The sequence below is a fragment of the Cryptomeria japonica genome, chromosome 1 (assembly GCF_030272615.1).
Source record: "Cryptomeria japonica chromosome 1, Sugi_1.0, whole genome shotgun sequence".
In the NCBI taxonomy this organism is placed as follows: Eukaryota; Viridiplantae; Streptophyta; class Pinopsida; order Cupressales; family Cupressaceae; genus Cryptomeria; species Cryptomeria japonica.
The window spans coordinates 637,759,636-637,773,238 of NC_081405.1; the positions used below are offsets into that span (position 1 = coordinate 637,759,636).

At 39.6% G+C, this 13,603-nt stretch overlaps 1 protein-coding gene across 4 annotated transcripts in view; it reads right to left on the reverse strand.

Annotated features, from left to right (window-relative positions):
* LOC131042460 (branched-chain-amino-acid aminotransferase-like protein 2) overlaps nt 1-13,603 on the reverse strand; it is a 243,702-nt gene that overhangs the window by 111,166 nt on the left and 118,933 nt on the right. For 3 of the 4 annotated variants that reach the window (XM_057975741.2, XM_057975743.2, XM_057975740.2), the window contains exon 6: nt 4,540-4,598. The exons of the other annotated variant lie outside the window; for it this stretch is intronic. In XM_057975741.2, the coding sequence (XP_057831724.1) occupies nt 4,540-4,598 (59 nt within the window). The remainder of the gene's footprint in view (nt 1-4,539; nt 4,599-13,603) is intronic. 4 annotated transcript variants of the gene reach the window in all.

Below are 13,603 nucleotides of genomic sequence, written 5' to 3' on the forward strand. Positions count from 1 at the left end.
GAGTTAGTTGGAAGCTCTGGAAAGGCCATAGGAAAGAAGGTTGTAGGGGAAAGACGGGAGTCCAGCGAAGGTCATTCCATCATGAGTGTAGCATCTGTCGTGCCTGATTAGAATGCAGTAGAGGAGCAGGAGATGGACATATATATGGTAAATAATGAAGTGAGAGTGCCTTCTCCTTCAATTGAGGAAATAATGAAAGCAGTTGTCCAAAGTCTGGACAGAGAGCAAATTTTAAATGCAGCTACAAAAGTTGAAACGCCTGCATCTCCAGTAGTCTTCTTGGATGGTATAGCTACTAGACCAGGAGGGACAGATGATGGGTTTGATCAGAATACCATAGAGCAGTCGACCATTCCTGATTGGCTAAGGGAAAGGATAAGGGCTAAGGTCCCTAAGGAAGCCCATTCTGAAGAGAACACAGCAGCATTTCTGGAGAAGGTGAATGAGCAAGTCATAGCCAAGCCACCCAAGCCAGCCAGAAAGTTCTCTTTGATTTAGAGGGATAGTGCAGGATTTAGGACAGTTCAGATAGTTGTGCCAAAGGAAGGAAAAACTCGGGACAATATTGCCCCGGAGGATTATAAGATCACCACTATAAAGTTGGGTAAGCCTACCCAGGACCAAGAAGTCCAGTACTTCGACGGCTCTTGTAACGCCCTCAAGGCGAGTTTAGCTTAGGAGAGAGAGAGAAGAGAAAGAAGAGGAAGAAAACCAGCAATGGAGGAAGTATGTTCTCCATCTGACCAAACCACTCAACCATGAAAAACCGGTCACCCCACCACAGCCTCTTCAGCAAGAATCAATGAAGGATTACGAGGACATGAAGGGCACATTCAAACAGGCCAAGGAGTGGATTTCAGATGCTTCAGCACGTGCTGATATACTTGTGCAAAATTTAGTATCAGCACATGAGTCGGCTTCTTCGTTGGTCAGTCGTATCCAGGACCTAGCTGCAAATTGGGAAGATGTAGAAGAAATTCAAGATGAAATACTTCCGCATCTAAAGGTTATCCGAGGCTTGTCGAAGAGAATTTTGGTGGATGCGGGTGTCATACAGGCTAGGGATAGGTATGACTTTAACACCTGGTATTATGCTTTGGTCAACCGGGTTGAAGTTTTGAAGAAATCTAAGACTAAGTGCTTTGAGACAGAGGAGAGTGTCAGGGAAATTTTGAGCAAGGTATTTCATGTAGCATCAGAGATTTGGAAGAAAGAGAGTATAAGGGAAAAGCACTTGCAGGCAGAGAACCTCAGAGCCAGGATTCAGTCGAGCTTCTTCAAAGACTCGGGGATGATTGACAAGGGCGATCTTTCAAGGATTGCAAATTTTCTCTTCATCGATGAGAACTTTCTTGCCCAAGCAGTTGAGTGGGAAAACATCCTCGCCACATGTACCGATGATGTGAAAATCATCGACTTCCAGATTAGAAGCTTACCAAGTGTCACTACGGAGGAGGTCGGGCTTATCATGTCCAGGTACATCGAATCTGCGAAAGGGGAAACTGGACGCTCGCCTCAGTGAGAATAGAAGTTGTGCCACATGTCACTTTCTCATTCTTTCGAACTAATAGAGTTTTGGGAAACCCTAATTAGGGTTTGTAGCTTTCAATCTGGGCCCTTGATCACTATTTGATCTCGACCGTTCATTTATTTTCTAAAAACTATATAAGGCTACCTCCTCTCATTTGGAAAGTGTGAGGTTTTTGACATATTGTTGCATGAAGGTCATTTTCGAATAATGTATTGCATGTGCACTTTCTCTTAAGGCTTTGTAATCCCTATTGTTTCAATGATTAGCATGGTTTCAATTTCCTCAACACTTAGTTAAAGTTAATTTAGATTTGCTTTCATGTTGTTAGAATTGAATGAAGGACTTGATAAGTGTTAATTGATGGTGTATCTCCACTCATACTTTTGGTGAATGGATGATTTCCATTTCACTGTGCAAAGTTAGTCTGAGCCCATCCTCTGTGCATCCCAACATCTCGATCATAAGCACAACCCACTGAAGATTGCATCGGCTTTGTGTAGTTGTCCTTAGTGTGGCGAAGCAAATTTTGGTTTCCCGAGAGCACCCAATTGATACAGTCTCCAGAGTTCGTAGGATTAGATTAGCTTTCTCAAACCCTATCTCTTTTCTCCTTTTTTGAAAGTCTAAATCCCGGGAAAAATTTGAAAAAAAAAGAGAGCTTAAAATTGCTAAACCCGTCTAAAGTCCAACAATTCAGAAGACATTTGTTAACGTAAGTCCCCCTTGAGATTTTCAGCATACACTACCCAAGAAGCTATTTCACTAAAGTCGCTTGTTCGCACATATAGACCTTGGAATCAGTAGTGATTTTTCAGGAGATGATAGAATACCTTCGGGTATCCTATTCTAATGTTTGGTAGATGATAAAGCAGACACCAACAGGACTCTGAACCATTTTTCCGAAATAAACATTAATTTCTTAATTTCTATCTTCTGTGCAGTATGTCTTTAACGGAGACATCTATTCAAAGCATAGTATTATTCATTTTCAATAACCCATAATAAATTGCAATTAATTGTAAATTGATGTTTTTTCTGTAATCTTTCCAAATAGTGGTTCTAAAAGATTGTTATAAATAATATACTGTGATGTCCCCTTCTTGTTGACATCAGATATTTAGTGGGATTAGCCTATCATGCCGACCCTCATAGGCTAATGAGGATGGTTAGTGGGTCTCCTAAGGATTTGTATCATCTCCAGTGTTCAGAGTGCTTCAACTTGATCTTCATTTCGCATCATTCGGACATCATTTGCTCTACTCACTATTTTTAGTAAGCCTTGGGATGTTAGAGATGGACCCTTGCTATTTTTAGTAAAGGGGGTATGGTCATATGCAGTTTCCTCATGTCAGCTCCCTGTTTAAATGGCGTGCAAAAATGTTGAGTAATTAAGGAGATATTAATGTTTATTTGGTTATGAGCCTATATTATAAAGTTATAATATAATTTTATATTATAACTTAAGTGACTTAAGTTGAGAGTCTAGGCATCATAAAAGGGGGGGCGTATTTTTAATTAATTGTGAGCACATAACCCAAGTTCATAATTACATTTAATGATGCCAACTTAATATTATAACATTTCATGTTATTAAAGTGCTTTATGGAAGAAAATCGAACTTCTTGAGGATTATATATATTCAACAACAAGAAGTTTGATTCATTATTGTTTGGCATTTATTTTCATGACTTCGTGGAGAGTAGAGACCAAGGGTTTCAGTCTTCATCCGCCATTGGAGAACGGAAAAATCTTCAGTGTGCAGCCATTTGAATTGGTGAAATATCCAGTGAATTTGGCTTTCACAGGGGTTCAATTTGTACAAATTGGTGAGAAAATACAAGCGTTTTTTCAGCTGTTTGAAAGGGCTACATCTGTAGATTGGGGATCGATATAGAACAGCTATCCTACACATTGTTGGCAATAGTTTCCTAGCTGTACGAATTGTAGCAGCCATCATAGAGTTGCAGCAGAGGTGACTCCATGATTAAGGAAGACGATTTTGATTGTAAAGTGCACAACAAATTCCATTGAAATTAAGGAGAAGTCGCCACACCTAGGAGAAGACATTGACATCAAATTTGGAAGCCATCACTGCAGGTTGAAAGAGAATCCATCCATCCAGCAGTTGCTTTTTGTCAGAAGGCCATAGAGCTGAAATCAGACCTTCAATCCGGGTATGCATGTGAATGTAGGAGTTTCCGAATAAATGAATAAAAAAAATTAATGGTTCAGCTCTTTCTTTCGTGTTGTCTATTCAGTTCCTTAATTTGCAGACTTTCCTCTAGTGCTGTATATATTTGCTTTTTATGTCAAAACCCCAAGAAAACTGAAAAGAAAATATAAAACATCAAACAAAAAAACCAGCATTGACAGTTTCAACAGTTAGAGCTGGTTGGGCTCTCTACATATACACCCATCCTATATTACACTCGTTTTTTCATTTAGAGGTATAAAAATATAGAGCAAAGGCACATTAAAAATTTTGGTCAAGGGAGAATATTAAGATTTTCTTTAAGTATTTATTTATTTTATAACCATATTTAAACCATATAATAGCCTAGGTTAAAGCCACACAGGGCTGCTAGTAAAATAGTAGAAAGTGCTCCTTGGCAGCATGGTCAACTATAAAGCCTACTATTTCATGGTTAGCCATTTGTTTTCAGCATAAGCTCTCTTTGTTAAAGTAAACTAGTTTTTTGAAACCTTGTACAATTTCCAGTAATTGCAATTTTTTCTTTCCTGTGTATATTTATCTGTTCACAATAATTTGACATCAACAAGCAAAATTGCTTTTTCTATCTTTTTACAAATATAACTTCATCTTTTCAGTCTTCCAAGCCATTGCAGATTCATTTGAATTTTAAACACAGCTCAATCCACAGCAAAATGGCAGTAATGCAAATCACAGAGATCATAAGGTACACTTAATCAGCTTTAAAACAGAAGTGATATTTTGAAATAAATTTCATTAGAAAGGACATGTTATTGTTTGATCCATGATTCCGTACTTGAGCATTGAAATCTGGAAAGGAATGTCTAGAGCATTACAGAGGCAACGTAGTGTACCCTACATGAACAAGAAAAAGTTAAAATAAATCATTTTCCACTAAAATATTGTTATAATGAAACTAAACAAAACAAAATGAAAATAAATCAACTTGGAATGCCAACAAAATCTTAATTATCTTCAGAACAGTAAACAGGACAGTACTGACTATATACATATAAATTGTATAAAAAAGAAAATATTATTATCAAATATAGATACAAAAGCCAAATCAAGTTGTATATTTTGCTTATACATGATTATCACAGTGTCCGGTTCATTTCAACAATTTTAATTGGTCAATGATGTTCTTCTACATGCAACATCCACCAAACAAGCTGCTTGTAAAACTTTTCCATTAAAAAAGTACTCCCCAAAAGAATTAATGCATCTGTTTTCTTGTAGCTGTTCACTTGATCTCTCCTTATTATAAGGGAAGGCTCCCCCTTTTGCTTACTATCTTTTATTCAGAAAAAAATAAAAACTGCGATTCCTATTCTAAACTTGGGTGGTACATCATCCTATTCTCTTTTTCAAATAGATGTTATTCTTTTCTCTTTTTTCAGAAAATAAGTTATGATTTGGAGCAGTAATGATTAATACAACTTTGAAGTTACTATAGAATAATTTAAAGCATTCTAATAAACAATAGAAATAAAGAGAAACAAAGTTTCCATAAAGGCGCAAAGTCCTCCGTTGCTTCTCTAGGACGAGAAAATAGTGTTCAAGCACAAAGTCTTACAATCACTATAATCTTATCTACCTTCTACAAATAACTTTTGTAACCTACGGTATTCTTTCAAGATAACAAAGCAAAGCACAAAGTCTTTGTATTGATATCTAACTAGAATTTTGATAATCTTTTCTCAAAATAACAAAATGAAGCTCAAAGTCTTCAAATCACTACCTCTTGTACTAATTACTAATTCTATTTAACAAACGCTCAAATAAAACACAAAGTTTACATTACAAAACTTGTTCTACTCTTTAATAATATCTTTCCACGATGCTTTACTTGATTTAAACAAAGACTTTATGACAAGAATGACATAAGAACACTCTCACTATAAAACACAATGTATTCAACACAAAGTCTAAATTGCAAAGCTTCCTTGTTATTTGATCAAATTTGCAAATTAACAATATGAACTCAAAGTTTCACTTTGCTCTTCACTTCGGCAAAGTTTCGTTGCATAAAATTAAAGATGATAATTACATTGAGCAACCTCAAATATATAGCTGAGGTGCAATGAGCTAATCTAGAAAAGCTACAACAAACTATGCCTCAATCAAAAATGAGTCCTACTTGACTTAAGACTTGTGCATATTCTAGATGCAAAAACATGAATACAAAATGACACTTGAGGTGTCGAAATCTAACTGCAAAAATGCACCTGCTACTTTAGAAATATGAAAACTTGCACTCCGTTATGATCTTGCTTCATGAATTCCTCGAACTTTTGCAACGCAATCTACATCAGTTCCTCAGCAGGTCCCTTGGTATGACTTGTGATAACTTTGACCCGAGTGATGGAATCTCTGAGGCTCCCATAACATTTTTTGTACTTCTTTAGAAGAGAAGCCAAATCATCCAGATTGACTTGAATGTCTATTAACTTATCATGGAAGATATTGAGAAGACTTCTTTGTCAGCCTCTTCTCCAACAAGCAAGTTGAATTCTTTGAAAATAATATCTTCACGAAGAGGCTTTTGATTTTCATCAAGGAAGTTACAAGGAAGTGTTGATACCTTTTCAATGATCTCCTTTCCTTTGTCATTACATTCCCTTTGGGCCTTTCTCATATCCTTGATAAGCATTTCTAAGGTGTTCATTTGATGTTCTAGTGCTTCCCTTTTCTCAATGTGCATGTCCCTTGAAGGAAACACATCATTATTAACCAAAACATCTAATTAAAAATCTTCCAACTTCAACCATGAGTTGAAGTTCTTCTCTTGTGTTTCCAATTCTTCTGAGAATCGATCTAACGTTTTATCAATCTTTGACTTGACACCCTCTAGATTATTGATTAGGAATTTAGGACAACTGCAGAACATATGAGATGTGTTCCCTAGTTGAGTTTCCTATCCATCCACTCACCAACCGATCTTCCTCATGAATTGACTTGCTCAGCCTGTTTGATGATCTGTTCATCAATTGATGAGGTGACTAGTTCAATTATCTTTGATGACTTTGTTATCTTGATCAAAACATTGGTGAGTTATTGCACCTATTTCTTGAGTCTATCATTCTTGATCTTTTCTCCATTATACCTTGCCACAAGATTATCAAAAGATGATTGAGCATTTTCTATTATTCCTTCATGAATTTGCTTACCCAAATCAATCCTGTTAATAACATAATTTGTGGGTTGGATCATGTCTATATCTGTATATGGAGGAGCCACCACCAGTTCCACATATTTATTCTTTGACTTATCCACCTTTACCCTAGATAAGGTCTTGGCTTTCTTTGTACCCTTGGGTTTGAAAGGAACCAACTAGCTAAAGTAAAAGTCATTTGGGAAGATGGCTTCTTCTTCCTCTTAAGGGTATTGGAGACCAACCAGGGTGGTAAAAGTGTGTCATCTTCTACTCCTGTGGCCAATACTTGGGATGAGAATTCTTGGTTTTGTATGTTTGTGGTCACAATACGAGTGTGTTGACGTGTCTAAAATCGCATTGCTATGACTCCATCCAGCCAACGCAAAATAAAATGTACTCGCTGAGTATCCTATCCTCTCTTGAGAAAAGGAAATCCCTAATGCTATTTTAAATTGATCAATGGGGATGACCTCAAAGTTTCGGTTGTCAGGTCTTGACTGCGGGACAACTCGGTGATCGATGTGTTTTGTTGGGAGCACAAGGGGTCTTACGTTTTGCAAAAAGGTGGTCTGTTGTGATTCTCAGACTACGAAATAAAATCAAAAGGGAAGGGCTCAGGAAGCCTAAGGACAAAGATGATAACAACTGATGTAGTGGGTAGATAGATTTCGATAAACCAGTTTTTGTTTCGCCAGAGATACCCTCACAACTAGACAAAAACGGTGCAAGCTCCAAGAATGAAGGATTTTCAGACCGGAGACACTCATTTTAGGCACCCAATTCTACCGCAACCTAAGACGAACACCAGCAATTGAACTAAGCAAACTTTTGGGTTCAGACTAACCATGAACAACGACCTACAATCAGCAGACCCCAATGGTATGAACAAGAAATGCATCAAATACCCCTCTACACTTCACCATTAAAATCCCTGCATTCTAAAATTAACCAGCTGAAAGAAACCATGCAAACAAACTAAAACAAACACACCATATTTCAATGTTCATATATTTGCTTCAGCTGCCATTAAAACAATTTCTGCAACATCTCTATGCTATGCTTAAAATCTAACCTATTCTAACTCTAAAATCTAACTATCAAAACTCTAACTATCTAACCCTTTACAAAAAAAAGGCCTCTGCCTTTTACAGATTTTTACAATATGAATCAGAAGCTAGGATGGACTGCATCCAATGGTCCTGACCTACCTTCCAGAAACTGGCAGCTTTAACGCATGCCCACTCAATTTTCAGTTATCCTCTCAACCACTATCTCAACTACCTGCAACTGTTTGGATTTAATTTGAGTCTATCCGGTGGTTGGACATAACTAGCCTGTGTCCCTTTTGTTTCAAAATATCTTGAGTAGGGCCCACAGGCAATTTTACAATAAAACAGTTTCAGTTTTCAGAAACTAAACTTCTGGAATTAAATACAACTGTGTATTTCTCAAGAATGCATAGACTTGCCGCATTCGGAGTGTTCTTTGGTCTTTGGTCCCGATGATGGACTTTAGCTTGCTGTTCAGTGGCACGCTTCCCAACGCTTGGTTCAGATCTCACCAAGAGCGCGCTCCTACATCTTCTTCTTCAGCTTTCAGCACCTGGCTTTGATTGCGATCCTTCTTCGATTTGCCTTTTCAAGCTTTCTCTTCGTTCTCTGCAATGACGTCCTGCGACCTGCAAACCATTGATTTCACTTTAATAAATCAATTTAAAAAATTAATTTGATAAGGCTTTCTTGTTCGTCGCTGAAATTCAAATCTGACTCTATCACTGGTTCGGGGTCCCTTTCTGGCTGAGGAGGATTAATGGGTAGACCCATTGCTCACCATATTAGCGGACCGGAAAGAGAACGGTTGGATTTCCTTAAGAACCTGCTTGCGAAGGGCAGCAATCATTTGTCTTTCTAAATTTTTCCTGATCACAATCTATATTTGCAAACCCTTTTCTTCTTCCTGATTAATAGTGCGACTTACTCGTCTGAAAAAAGGGTGATCTGCTTCTAATTTCCAAGCCAGAGATCGTAGCTGGTGTGAAACATATGACTGGTTCAGTCCTTGATCAGGCTATTCAAGGGGAAGGTTGAGCGAGAATTCATGCAGCAATACCATACTGCATCATGCCCTCCTCCTAGCGCTAATTCTGTTGCGTGCGCACGAGGGTAAAAAAGCTATAGGGTTACTCTTTACAAATGTGGACTAATATGAAGTGGATTTAGCTATTTAGACATTCATCATACGGCCCTCCTTCTAGCGCCAATTCTGTTGACACGGAGGAGGGTAAAGAAAGCTATAGGGTTACTCTTTACAAATGTGGATTGATATGATCTTGAATTAGCTGTCTACACATTTCATCATACCGACCCTCCTTCTAGCGCCAATTTTGCTGACGTGTCTAGAATCGCATTGCTGCAAACTCCATGCGGCCAACGCAGAATAGAATAAAACAGCTGAGTATCCTATCCTCTCTTGAGGTAAGGAAGTCCCTATTGCTATTTTCTACATTTGATCAAAGGGGACAACCTCAAGGTTTCGTTTGTCAAGTCTTGACTGCGGGATTTCTCAGTGGTTTGATGTGTTTATGCTGGAAACACAAGGGGGACTTACGGTGAGATAGGCGATTGATAGATAAGCTCCCTGGAATCTTTATGATCTTTCTTATCAAATGATTTCAATTAAGTTGATACTGTTTTCGATGGGGCTGCGGATTCTCTTGATAAAAAGGGAAAAAGGGGGGAAGGATAGAGAGAGACAGATACATGAAATATAAATTTTAACTAAGATAGCAGATCCAGTAAACAGACAGACACCTCCAAATAACTAGACTAAGCATCACCAACTACTTAAGCACAATAGTCGCATACATCTCATGCAATCTTCAAAGGAAAATAGGATTTTCATGTTATCAACTACTACATTAGAACTTTACATTCATAGTGAGTATTCAATAACCGAACTAAGCATGTGAAAGGTTCAGATTAACCATGCAGAGAGAAAGGTAATCAGCCATTCCCTAATGGCGTGAACTCCGAGGATTTTGTCGGATGTTTGTTTGAAAATAAGATATAAAGGAAATAAACATAACTGAAAAATTTCTAAATTAATGAAGGAGACAATGCACTGACAAGGAAATTTGGAAACAGTCTTAACTTTGCATTAAATCCTGTAAATTTCGCAAGAGCTTTTCCAACAATTAAAGAACTTCTTACCAAAATGAGGGAAAACCAGTCCTCTTTAAATAGGCTCCAAAATTGCATGAATGGCCCAGATCTAATCTAAACAAATAGCCCAGATTCATCCATAAAACATGGCTGCCCATACCCATAAATCGGAGGCAAATATCAACAACCACCCCAAAATGAGCAATAACTACCCAAAAAGGATAATTAAAATCATCCAAAATTATCCAAAAAGGTGCATTCATAAAGTTTTACATTTTAGTTGACTCTAAAGTGAAATGACCCTTTTGGCCAAAAGTGCACTTTTCAAAATTTAAAAAGGAAAAAACTACATTTTTAGGAAAGCACTTTTTCTTTGCCAGTTTCAAATCATTTTATCAAAAATTGACTTTCTTCATGCAAATATTCGCACCAGAGATCTCGACCTACTGCACGTTCCTCACGAACATACTCTTGGAATCTGATATATAATTGGAAAAGCAGACTGAATGGAGGCATAGGAGGATGGCGAATTTTATATTGCATGCCCTCGAGGTATTGGTCTACCTGCTTCAGACCATCTTGCCAACTGGAACGATTACGCTCAAAGCACAACATGTCCGAGTGGAATTGACCGGCAAAGCCTAGGTCGTTAGTGGAATAAGTGATCTTATTTGTTCCCAATCTTTCCTCCGAGTCTGGCGATATCACTTCATAGAATTGGTCATTTACCCATCGCAAAACCATTGATCGAAGGATTATCTTGCCAAGTTCCTGCATTCTTTTCAGAATTACCTCGCATCCATTGTGTTCTTTATCGATGATTTCCTTCGCATCATTCTTCATGTTGATAGTCCAGTACCATTCTTTGAAAATGTCGATACAATGAGGGTGCAGTATGTCGGAGAGTGTAGGTATTTGTGCCTGGGTCCAAAAAAGAGCGTTCATGAGGGGAAGAGTAGTGGCAGCCACTTCCTGAATGTGGAGGGATTCCCTCTTTACCTCTAATAACTTAACCAAAGTGGTTTCTCGGTGGCGAGCCATTTCCTTCACTTCCTCAAGGATTCGTTCTCCCCTTCTTCTGATGCCTTGTATGCACTCCTTGACGGCCCTTGCGGTGTCCCGTACACCTTTAAATTTTGTTGTGGTCCTTTGTGCCAATGTTGTCGGGGGAATGTGGGATTCGGAGGCATTGTGTAATAGTCTCAGGAGTTGATCAATGTACCCTTCAGCCTGCTCAGCACGAGCACGATACATATCCTTCTCAGTTGTTATCTCTTCAAGTTGCCTGAGTATGTTCTGCACTGAATCCTTGAATTCTTCTTTTTCTTGCTCCTTAGTGGCTCGTCCAATAGGGACAGTCGTCATGCTATAATCTGCCAGTGTAATCTGATCTACGAGCTTGTCTACAGGCGGAGTGGCAATGTGAAGAGTGTGGTTCCTTTGATCGTCTTTGGTCACTCTAGAATATGCCTTTTGGCTTTTTCTTCCCCTTAGCTTTAGCTTGGTCTATGCGTGAGAATATGTCCTCGAGGTCGATAGGTGGTTTGGTGGCGGCCTTGCACTGGGCTCTGGAAATTAACCATTCCTAAGGTACAGTCTCGGCTGACGCTATGGTTAAATTTCCACTTCGTTCTTTGATGTTTTCAGCCGTCTTATTACAAATTTGCAGCTGTTCTGTTACCATAGGGGTGGAGGAGGTGCCAAGTTCCCTACTTGCAGCTGAACTTTCTCCCATTTCACTAAACAATTGTCTCGTGCCTTCGTGTGATGGTTGCTCTTCAGTCCTTTCGAGCTTGCGGTCCTTTCGAGCTCGCGGGTCTCCTCTACCCTTTGCTCTCCTTCAACAGTAGAGTCATCTTTGGTTGTATTATGGAGCAGCAGTTCATGGCGGCTCTGTTGGGTGGGTTCATGCACTTCGATCCCTTGAATGGATGGAATCTCTCCTTCCTCTATTTGGTTACCCGGTTGGGTTGATTCAATGGCCCTTAGCTCAGCTTCTAGCATGTCGAGTGCGGGAGGGTCATCAACTCCAAATGCATTGATGTCACTCTGGGAAGGCGGAGGAGGTATATAATCTAATTCCACTACATCGTCGGACGAACTGGGGTCATTTGACGATGAAGTGACCTCTGGTCTCCTTATAGGAATCTTCTCCCTTCTTGTTCTCTTGGACGTCTGACTCCCTCTGCAAGACTTAGCCTTCTTTCTCTTCTCAGGTTTCTCAATTTCTTCTCTGGGTGCACTGGACGTTCCTTCATCTTCGGAAGACTGAGAATCGAGGCTGCCCATTAGGTGGTAAGAGAACTGGACTCCCTCATGAATTAGCCTGTCAATCTGCAGATGTAACCATTGGTCTGTATATGTTGCTGGGGCTGCCATGACTGCCTCAAAATCAGTGATCGGGTCCCGGGACCAATCAACACCTGGCAAAAGATGCCTTACTGCCTCAAATTCTCGGACTTGGAGGCAATTCCCTGAATCTGTGAGTTGATCTGGGACCCGAGGGTATTCAAAGAGCCGCATCTGCTGTAGACTCAACCTGGAATATTCACGCCTTCGAACTTCATAGTCATCAGAGCAATTCTTCCAATAGTCTTCAATTGATTCCTTTGCTCTATACCGCCGGCCATAGGCTCTCTTTGCCAGATTATCGTGATCGAAATATTTTCTCGGAAAATGCTCTGGTAGGCCATAAGAGGCCAGCTCTGCGAGGGATCCCTCTACTAGGGTGGGGTTGTTTAGATGGACATCTTGGTTGCCTATAATCATGGGGAATGCGAATCCAACCTGCTTGCTTTCTCTAAGTAAGATGTCGGCCGGACGTGACTGCCTCGCGACCTCCATAAGAACTATTTTGTCGATTGGGTACCGTGGAAGTCGAAGAGGGGCACCATCAAAGCCCGCTATTCAGATATAGGAGAACCTTGGGAACTGGATAAACCAGGCTCCGTATCTCTGTACAGGAATAGTAGCTTGCTCTAAGAGCCTTATGTGCAACCCTCCCTGCATTAGCGTGACCAGGCGCATTGTGAAGGTGTCATTGACGCGCTCATATTGGCCAACTGCATAAGCTGGGCTGCTCTTTTCCCTTTGAGCTATATCTTGGTAGTGCAGCTGTGGGTAACAATCATAGACCTTTACCTGACAAGGCCCATTCCCGATTTCACCTTTCATTATCAAACCTGGCAACGGCTGGTTCTTGGCGAACATGTAGACCAAGTAAGAGGTCATAGTGAAGTACTTTTTGCTCTCGAGTTCAATTAGCTGAGCGTGGATGTTGTCGCTTATAATCTGGGCCTAGTCAAACTTAGACTTCCCAGCAAAGACTTGCTCTGTGAAATAAAACATCCACTCTTCAAAGTAGTTGGATTTAGGAAGTCCCATAACCCAGCTGAGTAATGTGACCATATCCCCATGCTCATTATGAAAGTCACTTCTTGGGGTGTTTTTCCCAATTCTGGCACTCGGAAGCCTTCTCTCCTTGTACCGCTCTTCGTTGATCACTGTTCTGCATCTGGCCGAATTCATATCATATGCTCCCT